Raw genomic sequence first — 24045 nt, forward strand, 5'->3', positions numbered from 1 at the left:
TAGTACCGTCTTTAACTCTGGTGATGTTGAGTTGGGGTTTGTTTTCAGATTTGTTCCAGTAGCTGACTTTTTGCTGGATTTATTAATAGCTAAAATGAAACAAAGGAATAAAAGCTGGACAGATATATATAAAATACACTGAATTACCAGAGATGTGTATGTGTGCTCACACGCACATACACACAAAAAAAGTAATACTTACACATCTCTTTTCAATTTAGTTGTTGTACCAGGATAACACAAAAGATACTCATTAATAAGTTTCTTATGTCGAGAATACTACAATTTGGTTAAGAAAATATTTCACGTTTTCAAAATTAGTTTCATTTGTTTTAGGAAATATGGCTAATGAACATAAATGCTTAAAAGAAAATTGTAACATTAATATCACATAAGAAAAATGAACTAACTATGAACTGTTATTACACTTGTGCAATATCCATTCTTCATGCAAACCAGGATCTGACAAAGTGTATTCCTCAATTTGTCACCGTCTATACACACACAAACACATTTTTCTTAGATCAAAAATAAAAACCATTAAACAACTGGCAGCAAGCAGTCATAAAGTAATCCAACTGATATTTATTACAAGTAAAAATTCCATAAAAAATTATTACAAAGTAATATAAATATAAAAACTGCAAGATGCAAATAAAAGTACTTAAGAGAGAAATGGGAACCATAAATCTCACTACCAGAATTTACCAAACATTTCTCAGTCATCTTATATAATACCCTAATAGTAGAAGTTCAGCATGAAGGCAAGGCCATGGGAAGTGCATATTCAAGGATATCTGATGTAAGAGGACAATATATATGTTTTGCCCTCTCTCAACCATATATCTTTTGGTATCATAAGGCATATTCCGGTAATTGGACCACATTTTTTTATTAAGCTAAAAGCACAATAAAGAAATAAAACCCAACAAGTTTCGTAAGTCGTTTGACTTCCATCTTCAGGGGTAAAAGGTAACTTAAAGTTTAAAACAACAAAACAGAGAAATTATTCAAAAATAGTTCATACTATACAGTTGTAGCCATCTGACTGTTCATAAAATTAAAAAATCAGAATGCAGATTCAAAGCAGTGCTAAGTTTAAACAATGCTGGATCATGCCACGTTCTGTTGTTCACGTTCATAATGTCCGAGGTCTGACTGAGGTATATTTTTCTATCAAAGCTGACCAAACTTGGTGTAGAATTAAGCCTTGGTTTTTATTGCATTGCGTTGGAATTCTAAGCGCATGTTTGCAGCTTCTTTAAATTTCCTTATGTAACAGTTTTTTTCTATGTAAGACATGTTTGTTTTCTGCCAGAGTACATTGTGGCCGGTGGAAGTGGTATGGAAAGCTTGACCTGATGTGTGTTCGCTTCTGTTTTGCACATCCTTTTGGCATTCGTTCATGTGTATTTCCCCAGATCTTCCTGTCTGTCCTATGTAGCAGATGCCGCAAGAACAATAAATTTTATAAACACTTGGGTTTTTTTTTAAAGGATGATGTGGAGGCTTCGGGGGATATAGAAATCTTGAAATTTTTTCCAGCGGCAGAAAGGCTACTTTGATGTTATGTTTGTTTAGTAATTTAGCCATCTTATCTGTAACATTCTTGATATATAGAAGCGTGATAGCATTTTTGAAATCTTGTTTCTATGAGATGCTTGTAGGAGATGTGTAGAGGATTTTTTTGATAGTCTTGGGTTCATAACCATTTTTTTTGAGGATCTGTGTTAAATATTCTAATTCTTCATTTCTCTGTTTTTCTGTGCTGGAAATATTATAAGCTCTGTCTCTCAGGGTTTTTATTAGACCTATTTTCTGCGAAGGGTGATGGTGTGAGGCCGCATTGAGAAATCTTCCTGTGTTGGTAGGTTTTCTATATACTGAGAAAGAAAGTTTATTATCTTTTTCATTGGCTTCTAATAGGATGTCAAGAAAAGGAATTTTTCTAAGTTCTTGTTCTAAACAAGTTTTTAAAATTTTAAATTTTATATTCTTATGTAAATTATTCAGGTAATGTTTGAAAATAATGAGTTCATCTGTTGTTCCTGGCCATATGATGAAAATATCGTCTACATAGCAGAGCCAAATTTTTGGTTTTTTATGATAATTGATTAAACCATTATTTTCAAAATTTTCCATAAATAGGTTAGCTAAAGCCGGAGAGAGGGAAGAGCCCATAGCCAATCCTTCTTTTTGTTCCCAAAATTTGTCTTGATACATGAAAAAAGTATTATTTATACAATGTTTATAAACATCTACAATGGCTGGAGGAAAGAGGTCTTCAAGGAGATTCAGTTTCGTTTCTTGGAACATTTGTAAATAGGCTGATAACATCCAAACTTGCTAAGATGTCTGAAGGTCCAATGTAAATATCTTTTACCTTTTCAATAAAATGTGCACTGTTCTTGATGAAAGATGTTTTTCCTGTGTGAGGTAAAATCATGTTGGTGAGATGTTTTGCTAAATTAAGGTTGGAGAGTCTCTTCCATCCACTATCGGTCTTAAGGGAATACCTATCTTACGTATTTTTGGTACACCATAAATTCTTGGAACTAATGGGTGTTTTGATTGTAGAGTTCTTTTAACTTCTTCAGTCCAATTAGGCATCTTTTTAATTAGATCATTGGTTTAACTGTGAGCGTGCCATGTGAGATCTCTGTCTAAAGGTCTATAGGTATTAGAATCTTCAAGAAGAGTTTTCATTTTATTGTTATAATCTTCAGAGTTCAAAACTACTGTTGCATTCCCTTTATCTGCTTTTATTATAACGATATTTTTGTCTGATTTTAGTTCTTTGAGGGATGTGTATTCCGTGTAAGGAAGGTTCCTTTAAGGTAATTTGCTTTGCAATAGTAATGCTGTGCTCTGTAGGCGGATGTGATCTGATGTATCACCAGGTAAATTTCTTATTCCTTTTTTTATTTGAGCTATTATGTCAATTTTTGGTAGGAAACGTGGAGTTAAGGAAAGTTGAAACCTTTCAGGAGTGGATTTTTTTCGGTTCTTGATAGGACTCCTGAAGAAAGCTTAATAACTACTTTGGAATAATCTAGGTGTTTTCTTTGTTTTTCGTGAAGAACACCTATTTGATGATAATAAGTACACCTATTATCATCAAATCTTTACACAATACCGTATCCTTAGTTGCACTTTCTCACACTTTCATTACTTCTGAATTCACATTTCCTTTCATTCTCCTACCTGCTCTACTACACGACAATCATTTCTTCAGTTGCTCTAGTTCCTATTGTTAGTATTACTATGGCGTAATGTTTACAGATTTAACTGCCCGTCCAGGTGCAATACCTCTTGCATTATCCACCATTCATTCTTAAAAAAAAAAAAAAAGTAAAACATATATTAACCTCACTGGCCAATATATTTCGAGTGTGTGCTTGGCTCAATGCCATGGCATGTAAAACTGCAAGGGCTGGATGTTGATGGTGCATGGGAGGTGGTTAAGAACTGTTTGCAGGAGGCAATGGTTGACTGTATACCAAGAGTCCGAATAATAAATCAGGTAGGGGTTAAATGGATGAATAACACTATTAAGCTTGAGCTGCAAAAAAAGAAACAATTGTGGAGGGAATTTAAGGAGAAGGGTGACCATCAGGTGCATGAACAGTATAAAGCTCAGGCCAGGATGGTAACAAGGGTGGTAAGAAAAGCAAAAGCAGATTACGAAAGGAAATTGGCCATGCAGGCTAAAGAGAATCCCAAACAGTTTTTTCAATATGTTGCAAGTAAAAGGAAAAATGCTCATGGTAGAATGATCTTAAAAAATGCTGAGGGCAGGGAGGTAACTGAATCAGTCGATGTTGTGGAATTACTGAGCGAGCACTTTGCAAGAGTATATCATCCAGGTGGTGGCTTTGCGGAAATGGAGGAACCAACAGCTTATACTGGAATTGTGATGAATGAGGTAGAGGTAACTAGTCTATTACAGAACCTCAATGTCAATACATCTGTGGGTTTGGATGGTATACCAGCTCGTGTCGTACGTGAAGCGGCCAAAGAATTGTCAGTGCCCTTGACCATTATGTTTAATTTGAGCCTCAGGACTGGGTCAGTCCCAAGGGGGTGGAAAGAGGGGAAAATAGTTCCACTGCACAAAGGTGGTTCCAAGGCTGCTGTTGAAAATTACCGGCCAATCAGCATAACAGGAATCATTATCAAGGTCTTAGAGAAAATAGTCAAGAGGAAAATACAAGATTGGATAGAAGAAAATGGGATACTGTATCGGGGACAGCATGGTTTTGTGAAGGGTAGGTCATGCCTCAGTAACTTGCTCACGTATTATAACACAGTGACGGATGAACTGGATAAGGGTAATGGGTTTACAGTGATTCTGCTGGACCTTGCTAAGGCCTTTGACAGGATACCACATGGAATTCTAATCAGTAAATTGCAGCATATGGGAATGGACATAGGGTTGGTGAGATGGATAGGAGGGTGGTTGACGGAGAGATATCAGAGAGTGGTTTACTCAGGAGTAGAGTCCACAAGACGGCCTGTGACTAGTGGTGTACCACAAGGATCTGTTCTTGGACCACTGCTGTTTAATTTGTTCATAAATGATATAGGAAAGGATCTGAGAGGAACAGTTCATTTGTTTGCGGATGATGCGAAGTTGGGTAGGGCAATAGTGAATGCAGATGACGTCAAAATTTTGCAGGATGATTTGGATAGATTGGAGGTCTGGGCTAGGGAGAATGGATGTCAATTTAATGTGGCAAAATGTAAGGTTATGCATTTTGGGGTGAAAAGATGGGAGGCAGTTTACTGCATTGGTGGAACCGTGCTCCAGGAAATTGATGAGGCACGAGATTTAGGAGTGTTGGTGGATAAGGAATTGAAATTTAGGGGACACATTGCAAAAGTGGCCAAATCAGCTCATCAAATCACTTGGTTGCTGAAGAATACGTTGACAAGCAGAGACAAGCAGGTTATTGTTCCTCTGTATCGAGCCTTGATAAGACCTCATCTCGACTACTGTGCTCAGATTTGGTCACCTAGGTTTCTTCTTGATGGGGAGGAGGTGGAGAGGATCCAGAGGCGAGTGACCAAGATGATAGCAGGTCTGTGGAATGAACCCTATGAGAACAGGTTGAGGATTTGTGGGTTGCAAAAATTGGTTGATAGGCGGAGGAGGGGAGATATGATTGAGACATTCAAATTACTGAAGGGTTTCTATAAAATTAATTCAGAAGATATTTTTGAGAACAGGGCTGGTTGTGGGAGGACTAGGGGACATCCATGGAAACTGGGCAAAAGTGTGGTTAGTAAAGGTGTTAGAGCTGGGTTCTTTACTTTTAGAGTAGTGAATGAGTGGAATGCGCTCCCTGAGTCTGTGGTGGATGCTGTGACAGTGAATGAGTTTAAGGCGAGGTATGATAGATACTGTATGAATGTCGAATAGTTGTGATGAAAATGATTTGGGGCCTCCATCGATGAGTCTAATGACTCCCTGGAGTTGCCCGTAATAATAATAATAATAATAACTTTATACCAAAAGCACTCACCGTGAGCATTTAATTGTAAGTGGAGGTTTCTGTGGTTTAGAAGTTTATAAGGCATATTTCGGTAATTGGACCACATTTTTTTTTATTAAGCTAAAAGCACAATAAAGAAATAAAACCAGACAAGTTTCATAAGTCATTTGACTTACATCTTCAGGGGTAAAAGGTAACTTAAAGTTTAAAACAACAAAAAAGAGAAATTATTAAAAAATAGTTCATACTATTTTTAAACTTAGCACTGCTTTGAATCTGCATTCCGATTTTTTAATTTTATGAACAGTCAGACGGCTACAACTGTATAGTATGAACTATTTTGGAATAATTTCTCTTTTTTTTTTGTTGTTTTAAACTTTAAGTTACCTTTTACCTCTGAAGATGTAAGTCAAACGACTTACGAAAGTTGTCGGGTTTTATTTCTTTATTGTGCTTTTAGCTTAATAAAAAAAATGTGGTCTAATTACCGGAATATGCCATATGAACTTCTAAACAACAGAAACCTCCACTTACAATCTTTTGGTATATCAACCATATACCTTTTGCATAAGGACAAAATATATAGTCAAAAGCAGCTATAGGCCAAGGAATGCAAAGGAAGATGTATGTGTTCAGCAACTTAACTAAATGTGCATAGGAGGAGAAATTATAGGGAACTATGGATCATACAATGGAAGGATGAAAGGACATATGAGAAGGAAATGGAAGTTATGCAGTTACTGAAAGAGAATTATCTAAAACAGCATGTAATGGAGAGAACACAGTTTGAAAGTGCTAATCTCATGACAGCATTAGAAGATGTGTCCATAACCAGGGTAGTCATTTCCCCTCCAATTTGGAGGAGCAATTATACAATCATTAACCGAAGAAGAAGCCAACAAGGGTTTTTTTTTTTTTTTTTTTTTTATCAAAAAGGAATATCTATGTAACTGCAGAACCAGCAGCTATAACAAACCGAAACAGCAGGTCAGTAGAGGATGAGAAATGGTCAAGGTATAATTTAAACATTATCTGAGACCACATACCCACAGGATAAAGTGTGTATAAGTCCCCCAGCCCCTTCTTAATGGATGAGTAACACCATTAAGGAGGAACGGGGGGGGGGATGTTGTGCAAGAAATGTGAAGAGAAATGAAATTAGCAAGAAGTAAAAGAGCAGTACAAAGCACAAGAAGAAGGAGACCAACATGGTAAGGAAGACAAACTTGGATTATAAGAAAAATTAGCATTGTACACCAAAGGAAATCCTAGAGTTATTTTATTATGCAGCAAGTTAAAGAAAGAATGATTATGAAAGGATAACTTAATAGAATATGAAAGGCAAAGAAACAAGAAATAGTTGAACTGCTGATTGATAATTTTGCAAGGATATCATCAAGTAGAGATAATGCAGTGACTGATGCAAGGGGAACCAATGTGAGAAAAGAAATAGATGAACTGGAGAAGTTTAGAATATTATGTGAATGATGTGAATACAATCATAGGAATGGATAGGATATTAGCATTTTTAAGAGAAAATGCAAGAGGCAGTGACTCGGATCAAACTGTTCGTGTCTCAGCACAGAGTGTCCCAAGAGAATAAGATAGCTTCATTATATAACAGAGGATCCAAGATAAAAGTAGTCAAAATAATACACAAATCAATGTCATAGCAACCGATAAGGTACTGGACAGTGGCGATGCATACCATTTCAGTTGGGTGTGCTGTCGTGGCTTATGCAACCCACACTACAAAATTCACGTCAGTTTGGCCGTATGATTGCATTTTTATCAATGTATGAAAGTTTTAAGTAAACAGCACATCAGTGCTCATCTTAATTGGTCTAATGGAATTAATTGTAGGATAACTTTGAATACTTTAATTTATGAATTAATTGTAACCAAATCTGCACAGAGTTTGGGGACAATGTGCTTGTTTTAAGATATATTAGAAAACAATTTGAATTACTCAAAGCTGTAAAATTTGGAAGAGGAGGATGAGGCTTACCTCTTTCGACTACAGTGCTGTTACCCATTGTAAATATGGGCAAAAAAGTTATAAATTTATCGAAAATTATATATTAAAAACTTGTCTATATTATATATAAAAACTTGCCTACTACATCAGTTCACACTTCTGCACACAAAACAAATGAAACTCAGAAAACAAACACAGCAACTCATGATAAATGAGAATGCTCAATTGGATTGGTTGACACAATAATCAATCACAGCCTCTAGGTGCTATTGTCTCAGAGCTCACCCTGCCTCGCCTTCTGAGTGGTTTAAAACTACTAGAACGCTAAGAATTTGACCTGCTGCACCATCCATACATCTGTTCAAAGGGCTGAAAGGGGTCTGTATTTGTGACTGTGCACTGAAGCTATTAACTGGAATGTGATGCAATATTTATGCATCGAAAAGTGTCCTCTTCATGAAACACTAGTATATTGTGTTTAATTTTAGGAATCTCACAAAGCCAGGAAACAGAGGAGTCTTTAACAGGAATAAATGCAGAAATATAATATCAGTGATATTGCTATTTCCGTGGGCGTGCAACGCACACCTAACACACCAGGAATATTCGCCCATGGAAAAGTTTTTGTTAAGGACAGAATGAGTGGCCAAAGAGAATGATCTTGGTCATTCATTTTACCTAATGAATAGCAACAGAATTTATTTCTTCATTTGAGAAAAGGACAGATCTATAGCTATCACTGATTCCACATCCAGTTTTCAGATCCATATGAGATAAAGGCGATTTCAATTTTTTTTAATGCTGAGTTTTTGTGGGAAGAGATGATCAAGCTTGATGAACAACTAACTGATATCATGAACATCCATGTTGTCTATAATCAGTCCATAATTCGCTGCAATGTATCCTGTTATCTTAACTATGCAACATAATTATGGTGCATTTCTTTCCCTCCTTCAGAATCCTCACTAAAAAGCAATATACTTGGTGAAATTGCTGATATGCTGCCCACCTCGTGTCAATGTGTTTTACTCGGTGAATCAAACTAACTCTCTTGCACATTTCTTTAACATACACACTGAAATCAAATGCTGATATAAGACAGGAAGAGATAAAGACTGATATATACACATACATAAAAGGTATGTTGGAAGAAACGACAAAGAAATGTGAGAGAGTAAAAATTGTAGATTTGCTACCCAGATAACAACAGCACCGAGTTGCTATTGATTCCATTTGCAGACTGTGTAGAAGAAATGGATGCAAGTTTTTAGATGTGTGGAGTGTGTTTGATGGCAGAAAGGACTTGTATAAGAGGGATGGCCTGCACTTGAATTCATATGGCATCGGGAGCCTGGAAAAATTACTTATTGGATGAGACACCTAATGCAGAGAGTCAGGGAAACTAAATCACCAAAGAAGGAATGGGAAAAATGTGTGCAAAAATTCAGCTATGGTATGCAAACGTGATAAAGATATAAATGGCTAACAACATGGTTATGCATCTGGTGAAGGGATGGAAATATACACTTTGGGTTTGAACCTTTTGAGTATGTCTAGGAAAGGAAAAGAGAAAGTTCTACAACAAGGCCAAATAGATTGCATATCTAATTATAAGAATAGGCTAGGTGGTAATTTGTTATGTCTAAACACAAATACTAGGAGCATTAGAAAGAAAGAGGTTGAATTCATTGCTTTATGGAATACAATGTGGCCTAAGATTGTTGGCAATAGTAAAACCCGGCTATTAGAATCAGATACGGTAACTGGAATCGAGTGTAACAGGTATACTATTTTAAGGAATGAGAGAAGAGAAAGTGTACTACTAATGATATCAGACAGCTTAAGTCCAGTTAGGGTAGAAACGCAAGAAAACAATGGTGGTAACAATGTCCCATGTAGCAGTGAGTTTGAGGCTATCTGGTTGCCTACCCTTAAGTTTATATAACAATCTCACATGTGGAATCCTATAAATGCTTGGAAAAATCCAAATGTATCATGTTACATCTATTTCACTTATTCAATTCTGCTGATATGTACCGTTGGAAGGGGGGGGGGTACAAGATAATTATGATAGTACTACACAAAAAGTTATACTATTACTAACTTCTAATCAATAATATTCCTCCAAATTAATCTGTTATCTGTCAAGACTCCAATATTATCAGATCTTATATTTCTGTCTTTTAAGGCACTTTTTACTAAATCAATCCATGTACTTGGTCTTCTGCTGGGTCTTTTCCCTGTCAACCCGTCAAAGAACACTTGTTTTGCTAATCTTTCTCCTCCCATTCTGTTGAAGCGATGATACCATCTGAGATTAGCTCTACTAACATATTCCTGAATGCCAACAATGGCAAGATCTTCCCTCATATCTTCATTTTTAATGTGATACTGCCACTGATGGCATCACTTCACTCAAATAATGTTTCTCAGAACTCTTATATCAGTAGTCTTTGATCAAGGGTTTTATTTCTAACCCAGCTCTCAGATCCATAAGTTAAAATTGGTTTGAACACCGTCTTGTGTACAGCTAATTTAATTTCTTTCTTATTCCATATAAATTTATTCAACAGACTTCCTATCATACCAGCTTTACTAATTCTGTTGTCTATACAAAACCATACTGCATTTTATAAAGGAGCATAGTGCTACTACCCAACTTTGGAATTCCTAACCAGATTTACAGTTTCCTGATGGCAACACCAGAGATACTGATTGGACTATAATTTGTTGAATCCACCCCAGCTCTATCCTTATATAATGGAATTATTTTGTTTGCCTTCTATTCATTAGGAACCATGCATATGCAAAGACTCAAGTTGAATGACCATCCTTCATAGTGCAATTAGAAGAACAGCAAAACACGCCCTTCTATTTGAAAAGAACTGAGTTCAATTCTTTTTGTGACAAGAGGAATCTTTATGCAGGTTTTTTTCAAATAAAGGTGACTTAGCCAATCTCATACAGAGACAGCAGGGTTTTTTCATCCTGTATACAGTCAAATCAGCGATGAGAACACACACAATATAGACAAAAAAAAAATACTGGTGTTGGTGATGATGGACAGTAGATGCTGTTGATGGTAGGTGTGTAGTAGGAGAATTAAGTAGTAAGAGAGACAGTGAGATGTGTGTAGCAAAGTAGAGTGTTTGTACTCCCACGACAAGTGCTTGTACTCCTTACAGGTGTTATGTAATAATAATAATATTCCTACCCTCTTGCACATTTCTTCAACACCCATGCCAATATCCCATCCACTCCAACTGTTGTGTTCGATTGAAGCTCTTGTAATAGCTTATTTTCTAACTCATCTATATCTATTCTTTCATCTAGTTCCCCCAATACTAAGCTGAACTAAACAACTAAGCCATTTCTAGTGTTTAATGTGTTCCTACCATCAACATCCACCAGAGTTATTCTTTCATGGCCATTCTTTTACTTGCTACAATGCAATAAAATTCTCTCAGATTCTCTTTGCCTGTAAGGCTAACTATTTTCTTTTCATAATCTGATTGTGCCTTCCTTACATGGCCATCACTCCATTTGGTCTGCTCTTTATACAACTGCTGAGATTGTCAACATTCTTCTTACAAAATCAACTCACTACATACTCTTCTTATGCAGCTCATTGTTTATAGTATTCATTCATTTAACTCCCATGAGATTCTAGGCAGTTTCTCACATCAAGGCACTGCTTCAAGTTGACTTCTGAGTCTGTTACAATCACCTGCCTTATAGTTCCACATATGTCTCTTCTTAAACAAGGATTTCACATACACCTTCACCTCCCAAGTCAAACCTGCATTTTCTCTCTCTCTCTCTCTCACTAATTGGAGGTATAATAATCACCTCGTTGTTGATGGTAGGGATCCTCAGATGCTATTACTAGAGCTAATGTTCTCGTACCATGAGTCCTATTCACTTATTATTTAAGGAAGTAATCTCTCAGTAATTCTATAAATTCTCTTTGGCCTCATCTTGCATACTTTCTCCTCCCTCTGGTTTACATCTACCATATTCAAAATCACCCATAATGATAAACCTTCCTTGTATTCAATAAGATTTATCTGTTCATGTATTTCACAGAGTTCTTTGGATTCTCCTCTGTAGCAGCACCCAATCGAGTTTTGTTCTTAACTCTGATTAGAGACAGGATACCCTCCCATCTGATAAGACCAAGTACAGGTATACAAGACATCATCAGTTATATTATGCATTCAAAATGAAGATGGACTGGATATAACAATACAACAAAATATAACAACAACACAAGATGGTCTAAATTATTAATAGAATGTAGACATGAATGGCAGCAGGCAAAGGGGAAGACCAAAAAAGAGATGGCACGATTAATTTTGTTAGAGTGTTCAAATATAACAAATGAGAAAAGACAGAAACAGAATGGAATGGAGAAAACTGGGGAAGACCTTCCAACACTGTCACTCTAAATCACACCAAGCAGCCTACCGAACTCACTACATGTATTTCTCATACTACCACCATTGTTGGAGATTTCTACTCTGGTGTAAACCCTTTGCAGTTGTTAGCACTCCTCTCTGCCTTTATTATCTTGTCTGTCCTTCTTGAATCCAACACATTCTATTCTTCTAATGATATCCTCTATTGTCAAGACAGGTCTCACTAATGCCAATAATTTTGGATTCAATTGCATCTACCAATGTTAAAAGAACTTCTTGCCTTTATTCCTAATACTTCTATCATTAATGTATATGCATGACAGCTGACCACCATACTCAGGTAACTCTTAAAACATAATAACCAGGTCACACAGAAATTTTTTGATTATAGTCAGCTCATTTGCAGATTCTCAGATGCCATTACTAGATCTAGTGTTTTGTATGATGAGCTGCTTTTATTATGTATTACTTTAGGTAGTTAGGAATAATAATCTGCAGTACACATAGGCCTGTAAGACCCAAGACCTTTCATATGGTTATGAAAGCTGCAGACTGGCTTTCATAACCATAATTTTAGGATAAGATGGCTAGTCTGATGCCTAAATATATATTCTTGTGTGTATGCTGTATACGTTCTCTAACTAGTTTTCCTGTTTTGCAGGATGAAAAAAATTCAAGTTTTCAGCAGGAACACTCCCACCACCTCTGTATGAGACCAGCAAACTCAGATTCAGTTGAAAAGTCCTGATAAGGTCTTTGTGTCGTAGATGAGATTTGAACCCATGTTTTTGTCAAAACTGACTAAGTCTATAAAGTCTCATTCTCTCATCTTGCTTGTCTTCAGTCTATATCTCCATAGCTGAAATTACCATTAATGATAGTGCTACTTGTATCCATAATGTTTATCTGTCTATGCAGAACACAATACTCCTCTTCAGATGACTATCCTATAGTAGCATCCAACTATGCTTTTTGTCTACTGACCTCTACCTTACACCAGAAAGCCTTGGATCCAAGCCTATATTACTCATTAAATTTTTTAAAAAAATTATGGAAATAACTACCGAGTTATTTCCATAATTTTAATAAAACCAAAATTCTTTGTATCAAGGTCATCGTCTGGAGGACGTGCACGCACGCACACACACACACACATATATATATATACACACACACACACAAAGAAATTATGATGCTATGACAGAAAGGATCTATCTACATTACTCATACTACCCACCACTGGTATCTTCTACGCAGGCTGGATTTAATTCCTAACATAAAATTAAATCTAAAAATCTTTTTTTTTTATTTCATTATAATGAGAATGTCTTTTTTTTTCTTTTTAGGTCAGTTTAAATTAATTTTATTAAAAAGTGCTACTAAAATATAATGAGCACTTCAATTGCTTCTTAAACCATTACAAACAGATCAGCACTGATAAGCCACTGATCTGACTTTGTACATTAAGTGCTGTTAAAAATTTTCAATTTTTTAATGAAAAAGCATTACCTTTTTATTTATGATCCAAAATTTTCACCATAATATATCTATTTATCAACTTACTTTCTTACTGAATTAAAATATCTGATATATCTCAACAGAAATCAAGGAATGATTTTGTGTGACATTTGGAAATCATTTATCGGACCTTTAAACATATTGGACTAATTTTTCTGCAAACTATCGAGCACACCAGCTGAACAATGACTGACCATGTGCCAGCTTCCATGCTCTGCAAGTTTCTGTTATACTTGTGCAACGGTTCCTACAATAATGATTCATTTTTAATGCTTGTATATTTGCATGTTCATCCCAAACCCAGATGAAGCTTAAGTAGCAAAACTAGTAGGTTTTATTAAATAATTATTATGACATATAAACCCAGTGTTAGTTATTTTTTATTATATCTGACATATCATTAATAATCTTAAAAATCTTAAAAGAATAAAGGATACAGCATCCAGGGTTAAGAAATGAATTCTCTCTTTTTCTTCTCTGAAAACAAAATGATATAAGTCAAGCTCTTATAAAATTAATGAACTTAAAATTCATAAAAACAGATCTTTATATAATTCTGAATAAATAATAAAATATTTTTTCAAAAATAAAAAAATTATGATTTTAAATTTAAAATTCATGAATAATTCTCATAATTCAAAATTTAATAAATTTTGAATTATGAGAATTATTCATGCAATTATCTGCATGGAAAGTTGGGATTTGCAGCCTATGTTTGGATATTCCTTCACACAGGATTGTAGATTGCAGAAGACATCAGCATTACATGGAAGTTGCAAAAGGTCTGAGACTATTTTTAGAATCGGTATTGACTATGAAGCACTCTACTCGACTTCAACTAGCATGGCTGCATTAATTTGCCAAAGATCAGGGAGACTCATTCTGAGGCAAGACAGCCTGACTTCAAATTAACTTTATGGTTATCTGCCCATAGAGGGTGCCATGTTACAACGTTAGTTCTTTTTCAGTTTGAATTGTTTGTACAATGATTTAGTTGAGTGCTATGTGCTTGTCATGGTTAGAATTTGTGCTCTGAAGATGCTGGGAAGAAACAAACAAAATATTGCTAAGTTCAATAACTAAATTAATTTTTTCCTCTCTTGGTGTTGTCTATACTGCAATATTACAATGCCAGAATGGCAAAATTTTGCCTTTCACAAAACTGACATGGGAATATGTGCATTCCACTAGTATAATACTATGAACATAGGATTTGACCATCTTATCCATTTAATATGTTAAATCACCTTGAGCATTGGGATTTAATTAGAAGAGAAAATGAAATTATGAACTCCTGTGGTCCCATAAGTTTCCTACAGTGACATTCAATTGCATTTGTCCCTGATTCTTGAGAATTAATGCCAAAATACTGTGTTCAGTTGGATAACTAAGGCTCTTTTGTCTTCTTTGCTGTTCAGCTACACTTTAACCAATAGTTTGCTGATGATGTGTTTGCTATCTGGCCTCATAAACCAGACAAAGTTTTAGAGCATCTAGCAGCCAACATAAACTTCTCAACAGAAAAAGTATTTACATATGCAATCACATATGTAAATCACCCCCATCCCAATAGTATGGCATCCTCAAAACACTACTGAGCCAGAGTTATTTGTTCAAATGACAGACCTTGAAATTAAGTTCAGGTACCTTTGCAGCACCTTTTAACCAATGGTTACAACCCCTATAAAACAGATGAAATACAGCATGCATCCCATACCTCTTACAACCAACACACAAGACCACAGCAAAACTATTCCCATCCCATATATTAAGGGTACATTACATCAGAAAAGATAGTTCAAGTTATCTGCAAATATGAACTCCATGTTACTTTCAAACCATTCATTCAGATACTTCATCCTAGCTACCTTCATCCATTTTGCATAAAGATCAACTTCATCCTTTTCCATATCCTGAAGTGTATAAAACTTGTGCCTGCAGTTTAGCTTACTTTGAACAAACTGGTAGATCAGTTAATATCCACCCTGAAGAAGGCAAAAATTATGTCCATGATCATCTGTACAGCAAGTCAGGGCTGGTAGATCATGTTCTAGCTACTCCTTCACACAGGATTAAATAGAAGAAGACATCAGTCATCTGACAGACTATTTTTAGAATCAGCATCAGCTATGAAGCGCTCTCCCAAACCTCAACAAGTATGGTCACATTAATTTGTCAAGATCTGGAAGACAGTCATTCAAAGATCAGATAGCCTGACTTCTCCCAATTAACTTTATGATTATTTGGCCCATAGAGGGTTCTATATTAGAACATTAGTTCTTTTTCAGTTACATTTGAACCGTTTCTACAATGATTTAGTTGAGTGTCATGTGGTTTTCATTATAACTTGTGCTCTGAAGATGCTTAAGATGGTTTTCTGAAGAAAACAAGCAAAACATTAATGAGTTCAATAAATGACTATTTTTTTTTGTATCTCTCTTGGTGTTGTTTATACTGCAAAGTGCTATTATAAATAATAGCACTTTGCACCTAAGTCTTTCTATATGTATGTCATTCTGGTTAGGTTCAACTACCACAAATTGACATGAAAAGATCTATAAAAATTCTCTCTCTCATACAGGAGGCTTGAGTCTGAGTCTCTTTATTATGTGTGTAATACACAATGAAACCTTTTCTACTACAGATATTTAACTACAATCAAGGATTTCACTTATGTACTTTTTGGGATCTTTGTATTTTTGTTAAATTCCTATGAGTGAAATGTGCAAGTAGAAAAGAAGAGAATGAAGAAGTGTAAAGACTAGAAACAATACACCCATTTTAAAAATTTATTTACCTACTTAAACATTACTCCCCTTTTTTTCTCATTAAAATATAAATTTGTAAGGGGAAAAAATTAAAACAGAATATAAAGAATTTTCACCTATAACAAGAATAAAATATGCATAAAATGAGTCAGAAAATAAAATTTCACTTTTACCTGCCAAATTTCTTAACTACATGTTTTGCTATTTTTTGTATATGCATGGAGGCTTCTTTCTCATATAAATCACATCTTTTCCTTCTGAAATTTACAAAAAAAAATTATTAACAATTATTTTTAACAATCTCATTAGCATTTTTCTGAATTAGAAATATGAAAAGTTATCTAGAATATTAGTGCAAATACCAATCATATAACAATCATTTCATGGAAAATTCAACCTAATGAATGGCTAAGAGATGATAAGCATCACAGACTATCTGTTATGTATCTGGGGACAGATACATTTGATGAGAAATCAAATGTATCTATTTGATTGCTCATTAGATACACTTTTATTCACATTCCTGACCAAACATGCTACAAACACTAATTTCAAACAGATATGGATGGCCTAGTAAATGAGATTTATAGATTTATTGCTTTTCAGCAATTTAATGTGATCTTCACATCCCCTCATTATAGCTATAGTTGTGTGATAAAAAAAAAAAAAAAAAAACACTGCAGGCATAACAGATTCATAAAAACCTGGCAAAGACTGGCAGGGTCAGTGTATGGTGGAGAAGGAATTCATCTTGCTAAAAAAAAAAAAAAAAAAAAAAAAAAAAAAAAAAAAAAAAAATCAGCTAACGCCTTTTTATTCCCGTATACGGGAGTAGGCGAGGCCATTTAGCCCTATCTAACTTATGGAGACTGAGTGGGCAGTTCAATCTCCACTGGTACCCAATCAGAGACAGATGGCCCAAAGCTATCACTAATTAAGCGGTACGCAGTGAAGAGAGACGGCTCAAATGTGCCGCCATCTCGTGGTCCCTAACCCTAACACAATATATTTAATGTCTGAAATAATGTGGGTTCTACGGTCGATTTTCTTGAGTTTACAGGATGAAAAACCCGAGTTTCCAGGAGGAAAAACCTGCTTGCCCATGCCAGAGATCGACTAACTTGGGAACCGGTCGAAAAAAGGCTTAGAAAAATTTCCTCTAGTCGCCGACTAGACTTGAAATGAAGTCTTCCTTCGTGCGGCCAAGTGCGGTGGTGTGCAAACACCACATCCACTGAGCTACACAGGCTCCCTCATCTAATAAGTACAAAAAAAAATAATAAAAATTGCTAGCATGCCATATACACAAACTTCTTGGAATGTTAAACGCTAAAGTAATCTGAATCATTCGGGAACAGTTTACAGCTGATCACAAGGAAATAAATCATTATTAAACAAAAAAAAAAAAAAACATCGATTTCACATGAATATATTTAACATTCCTTAAAAGATACTAGGACTAATCTAAATGATAACCAAAAAGAAATTTTGATTTAGCATTTAGTTTCCCCAAGGTGGTGTTCTGACAAATTTACAAATGCATATTGCATCTCCTTACCTGCATATGTTTTCTCAACCAGTTTCTCTCTACTCAAATGATGAGAAAAAATACATTGAATTTAATGCAGTCCATGCAAAGAACCATATTTGCTTCCCATATACATATACATGACTTTATAAATAACAACGATTTAGCATAACTGGCAAAAGCTTCTTTTTCAAACTCAAGTAATAAGAAATAAAATTGTAAACAGTATTACCATGCTTAAATAACTAGACACCTGACTTAAATTATGTTAATGATAATAATAATCAAGATGTATATATGTTGAAAGGCTTAGGCATTGTCAAATATCTGCGTTAACTTCTTTTTTTTTTTTTTTACAGTATAAATTCACAACACCAAACAATAATAATAATAATTATTATTATTAACATCTGACCTTCATGGAGTGAAAGGAATCATTGCAGGATTTCCAAACTCTCTCATGAAAAAAGATCATCGAACCATGCCTTAAACCTATTCACAGTATCTCCACTCACCACACTTTAGGAAATGAATTCCACTCACCAATTACTCTCCATGAAAAGAACCTACTTTTCACTCCCGTGCTCACACTATCTCTATATAGCTTCCAGTGATGAGGTAGCCTCTTGTTCAACTTTTGTCTCCTACTCTGAAAAATCTCCACCATATTAATCTTGTAACAAACCCTCACCAACTTATATGTCTCAATTCTTCTCCTTCTATTTACAACGCTCTGCAAGTTACATTCCCTCAATCTCTCCTCATATTTAACATTCCACAGATCTGATAATGACTTAATAAACTTTCTCTGAACCCTTTTCAAAACATTCCCTTGAAAACCAGGCAACCAAATCTGTACACAGTAGTCCATATGTGGCCTGATCAAAGTCTTATACAAGGAAACCATAACTCTGCATCTATATGTCGATGTCCTTCTCCTTATTATTGCCATAATCCATTGCAGTGTTCTTACAATTTTAGCAATGTGAAAATAGTGAACAAAGACTTCAAATCTCTGTTCACCATTACTCCCAGATCTCTCATCTCTTCCACCTCCTTCAAAATTATCCCATTAACTGTATACTCTGCACCCTAACTTTGCTAACAAATTTCAAGACTGCTTTTTGCAACATTAAACTGACAGCTCCACTCACTACCTAGCCACTGACAGTCTACTGAGCCTCCTGCAAGGCCACATCTACTCCTCACAACTCTTCCCAATTTTGCATCATTCACGAACAGCTGCATATCTGTAGTTAAGTTGGTACCAATGTCATAACGTACAAGTTAAACAATAATGGTCCCAAAAAGATCCCTGTAGTACTCCACTAATAACCTTCCTCTTTTGGGAGACCCTCCTCCATACACAACCATGAGCTGCTGTTATCGTGGTAAATTTCAAACCAGTATCCTCATGGACATAAGAAATAAGAATTATAATCAGTTAACTAATTAATTAAACAATTAATGGAAACATTAAAGGAAGTGCTTAAAACATTTGAATTACATTAAAAAAAAACATTCCAGTTTACTAAAAAATTTTCAACTTGGATAAGCTATTGAGAGAGGACGGTTCATATGCATGGCTTGCAAAAGGCATCAGTTACTGAAAGCTAATCAGGGACTATATCAGCCAAAACAGGCACATGCTTAGTATAGGAAAATGTTGCCACTTCAGTTATAATATATTATAATATTCTTATACACTGAATCATTCTCTGCTACCTCCCAAAACAAGGAAAACAATAGGGAAATTATTATATTAATTTTTACTACTTTAACAACTGTTATTTAATAGTTTTATTACCATCAAAGACTTTCTGCTCTTGACAGTCATAATGCCATACATAAGAACAAGAAGAACGTTTGCTTCTTTTCTGCTAGGTCCCCTACAAAAAATATGTGAAAGTTCAATTCTAGTCGCAGATTAGAACAATTTTTTCTTGGCTACTTTTCAACCCTTGAAAGCTAATTCTTGGCCTTCTTGCTAAAATTGTTTTTCTAACATTCAGATGCAGGAGATTGGATAGTGAGTTGGAGTTGTATTTATTTCCCAGACTATTTATTTACTTTGCAGTAGTTAATCATTTCTGCATACACACTAATTTATTGCAGGGGTGGCCAGACACATGCTTGATTGCATCCCTCCTGATATCTGCAATTTCCCTGGTTTTGTACTTCCAAACTGTTGAAAGTTTTTTCGCTTGGTTAGACTATAAATTATATATTTAGTTTAATCCTTTATCCACGTGTAAGCAAACAAAGTTTGCACCTGAGGTATCTTCAGGACTGGGGCAACTCGTGGTAAAGGTGGCATAAGTGCTCATCACTTGCCTTAGTATCTCCTATAATGCAAGGCACATTTCCTTGCAGACATGTATAATGCTATGCATTAAGGAAAGGGACCACTACCCAGACCGTTTTTGACCTTTATTGAGGTACCACTGATGAGACCTCAATAAAGTGTAAATTTTTTTAGTATTTTACAGTTTACACTACACTGACCATATTCAAATTCAATTACAATATATTCGATGACAGATCACACTGTCAGAAGAAGCAGCTTTTGCAACTTTTAGCAGCAGCTTCACTTAGCAAACATATCTGTTTTCTGACAGCACAGCATTATCAGACTTTTGGCTATTGTCTAGAGTTGCTGGCTTTCACAACAAGCTCAGGAATGAGACAGCTACCTTTCAGTGTTTTTTCTAAAGCTTTTGTTACATCAGCCATAAACTATGCTTGCTTTACATTATGATTCTGCAAACATAAGAAACTGTACATCTTTGGTTAACATTAATGAATGTTTAGTGTCAAGAGGTCTTTTTAACTTACTTGGTACCATGCACTCGTTTGAAAGAGTCTCACCACATAGAAGAACATAACGGCAACGGATATGAAGAATTGCCCATCCATGAGAATCTGAATTGCATATAATTGTCGCTATATTGTCAGTTCATAAGCTTCTGGTACTTGATGATGCACTCATATTACTGAAGGTCGACTGGTGGTGCTTTAGTTTAGCATTTGCAGCAAAATAAATCAATATTACATAAATAGTAGGCTGGTGCAAGTTGTTTTCATGCAAATTTAATTGTATAAAAAAACAAACGTAAGCTGTGATTCAGACTAAATATTTTTTACTATCAAAATTTAGTGACACACCAGTGGCCCTCTCACAGCACACTGTTTAAGAAATGCTACTATAGATGAGAGATCATTAGAGCACAACATAACTACAAATTATTCATTTTTTCCCTTGGTGCAAAGGAATAATAACTCATTCATGCTATTCTTATATTTGAATGGATGTCAGTCAGTCTTGCAAACCATTTTTTTAAAACAACCAGAATAAATTAAAATTAGATTGTAGGTGTTATTAGAAATTACTGAAAGGTATCCTCAAGAGATACAGTGTAAAATCTCGCGAGAAATTCATTTTTTAGGAAATTTTCACTAAAGATTTTACAATTATTTTGTCTGAATTTCTTAAGAAAAAATGTACTTAGTAAGATATAAAAATGTAAAAGAATAATTTGCTGTTAGAATGCACCTGCACTTTAGACTTGTTGTTAAAAGCTTAATAAGAGTTAAGCCGAATTAGCACCAAATACCACCAAAATCGTAAGGTCAAGCAGTCAGCGAAGACGTCAATTCATTCATTGCTTCTGGCTAATCCTGGAACACTCCTAAATATGAACAAAGGACTGAAAATGGAATAAAAGGCAATGCAGCACATGGTTAGGGGCTTTTTGGTCCTTGGCTCTTCACCTACGAGGTCTGTGGGAGCTCCTTCCTGCAATCCAGGAGGATCGTTTTCCCACCGTCGCCTCATGTTCACAGCTGCCAGCTCGCTCTAGGCTCTCAGTAGCTACGGCAGAACCCCAGCGTGTCCGATGAAGAAAAGAGTTTTGGGAAAATCTCTTTTCCCAAAACAAGATCGACCGGACGAAGGATGTTCCAGTTCCAATGTGTATAACGGAATGTATGTCAGACTTTCCTCTCGAGATTGTTAGCAAGTAAGCCATTAATTTGTTGTAGTATGTTATGTGTATGTAACTCGAAATCGTAAAGGATTGAGAGAGGTTACTTGTTAACTAGCGGGAAAAGTGAATGTGAAATAACGGAAAATTATGTATTGCTAAGTATGTCTAATTCACAGGTTGATTGTGATAGTGTCATTGAAGTTTTGAATATATTGAAAAAAAGTTAAATGTAATTCCTCCTGGAATACTTATGCATACTTGTAAGCCAAGTTGTATCATAGAAGATACTTTTATATCAAGGCAAAACGGGTTTTTCTGATAGTGAAACACTATAGTTTCTGTTGCTCAGATAGCAAGTAAATTTGTGTGTTAAAGTACTTTTGATTAAGTTAATCTTTAATTAACTTTTATGTGCTTTGTATCACATCTTTTATTTTGATAATAAATGGTTTTTTTTGTAACTACCTCGTTCTCATTCCTTAGCCAATGCACTATCCCAAAAATATTAACGAGCCTGTGGGAATAGAATACAGTAACGAGCCACAACTTGCATATATAGATATTGTATAGAGGTATTAACTTAACTTTTATCCTTCTCACCCTGACTTTCAAACATTAAAAGATCAATTAAGTGGTGCAGTCGTTACGAATTCTTAACTGACATTGTGCGATTGCTCAGAGACTTACGTTAGATAGACTTACAACACGAGGTCTAACTAACAACAGAAAAAAAAAGGGGAGGGGGGGCAAGAATAAGTTTAAGTAAGATCACAGATAAGCAAGCCAGAATAAGATGAAGTTAAGAAAAGAGATATTTTACATACAGGATACTATGATAGTACAACATGAAAAGTTATTATTAATTTCCTACTGACAATTTTCTTCCAAATTAGTCTTATGCATCAAAACTACTGAGAGATAATAAGGTCAAATCTTATATTTCAGGTTTTATTATCTTATATTTCTCGTAAACTCTCAGGTCAACTTACAAATCTGTCATAAATTCTACAACAATTTGGATTTGAAATAATGATGAATTTAATATCCACTTTTTTGCTTATGTAACTTTACATTGCCAAAATGAAGCCTTTTGGTTAGTAATTACTTTTATGTACCAACCGAGTGTTCACTTAAGAAAAATACATTTCATTGACATTTCGATTTCTTTAATAATGAACGAGAGTTTTTGCTCTCTCAAGATTTCTGAAGAGAATCAACCAGTTGAAAACAGCTGTCAGGCCAAATGGACTAATAAAAGGTGAATATATGGATGCTTGGGACAGTGCTCATGTCTTTCATATAGTCCAAGCTAATGCAACTCGAGGATGTCAAGGATTGTATTCTCGTAAGCTCTCAGGTCAACTTACAAAACTTCCATAATTTCTACAAACATTCAACTTTGAAATAATGTTGGATTTATTATCCACTTTGCCTATGTAATTTTATATTTCAATCTTCTAAGGCAGTGTTTCTCAAAGTGTGGTCCACTGCCCATTAGTGGACCACGTGTTTTCTTGGTGTGCCAAAAAAGAATTTTTATTATTATTATTACGTGACACCTCGATGAGTCCCTTGGACTCATCGAGGGAGGGCACCTACTCTACTACTCTCATTCACCACCACTCAATCCACCAACTACAATGAATCGCCACTACCATCATCTTGTTGGATTCTGAATATATAGAGATTTGAGCAATTAATATTTACTTCAGAATCCAACATGATCTTCCATCACATAAGCTAGACTTAATTAATATTTAATGTAAATAACTTGTTTATACATTAATATTCATGTAACTACCTTAAGGTTCTATTAATAATTAATTAATTAATCAAGGATATATAACAATAGTGAAAGGACTCTGTATTAAAATATTATTGAGTTTATTTTATTTTTTGCTATGTTAATATTATAAGAATTTGTATTCAACATTTTAACTGCGTATTAATTGAAATGTAAATATTCCTTATTTGTTCCTGTATGTAGAGGTATAACGTTAGGCAATGCCTCAGTTTTATTATATTTTGTTTTGGTTGTCATGGAGACGTATGTAAGATAGCTAGCGTGAGTTTAGAACAGAGCGTGGCAGATTGGTATTGAAGGGCTGGAAAGGATTTTAGTAGAAGTAGAGCATGAGAATAATTTCGGCGAGAAGAAGGGATATATAAGCGAAGAACGAAAAAAACGATTCATTCAGGGAATCAGAGTGAGATAACAGCGAGTCGGCGAGTCAGTCAAGAGTAGCTCGCTAAGGTCTACTAGTCGAAGAGCAAGTTAGCTAGTAAGTTGCAGAACGACAAATAAAGAAACGGAAGATAGAAAACTAGCAACTGGATGACTAGTGATAATTTAG

At 35.1% G+C, this 24045-nt stretch overlaps 1 protein-coding gene across 4 annotated transcripts in view; it reads right to left on the reverse strand.

Annotated features, from left to right (window-relative positions):
* The window catches only part of LOC150106278 (protein FRA10AC1 homolog), a 242899-nt gene that overhangs the window by 154083 nt on the left and 64771 nt on the right, over window positions 1–24045 (reverse strand). For all 4 annotated transcript variants that reach the window (XM_090393066.1, XM_090393069.1, XM_090393068.1 and 1 more), the window contains 3 exons: window positions 16351–16434; window positions 13847–13886; window positions 203–279 (listed from right to left, as the gene is read on the reverse strand). In XM_090393066.1, coding sequence (XP_090249192.1) covers window positions 203–279; window positions 13847–13886; window positions 16351–16434 — 201 coding nt within the window. The remainder of the gene's footprint in view (window positions 1–202; window positions 280–13846; window positions 13887–16350; window positions 16435–24045) is intronic.

The sequence above is a fragment of the Typopeltis vanoorti genome, chromosome 5 (genome assembly GCF_054136105.1).
Source record: "Typopeltis vanoorti isolate ZY-2024b chromosome 5, IOZ_Tvanoo_1.0, whole genome shotgun sequence".
In the NCBI taxonomy this organism is placed as follows: Eukaryota; Metazoa; Arthropoda; class Arachnida; order Uropygi; family Thelyphonidae; genus Typopeltis; species Typopeltis vanoorti.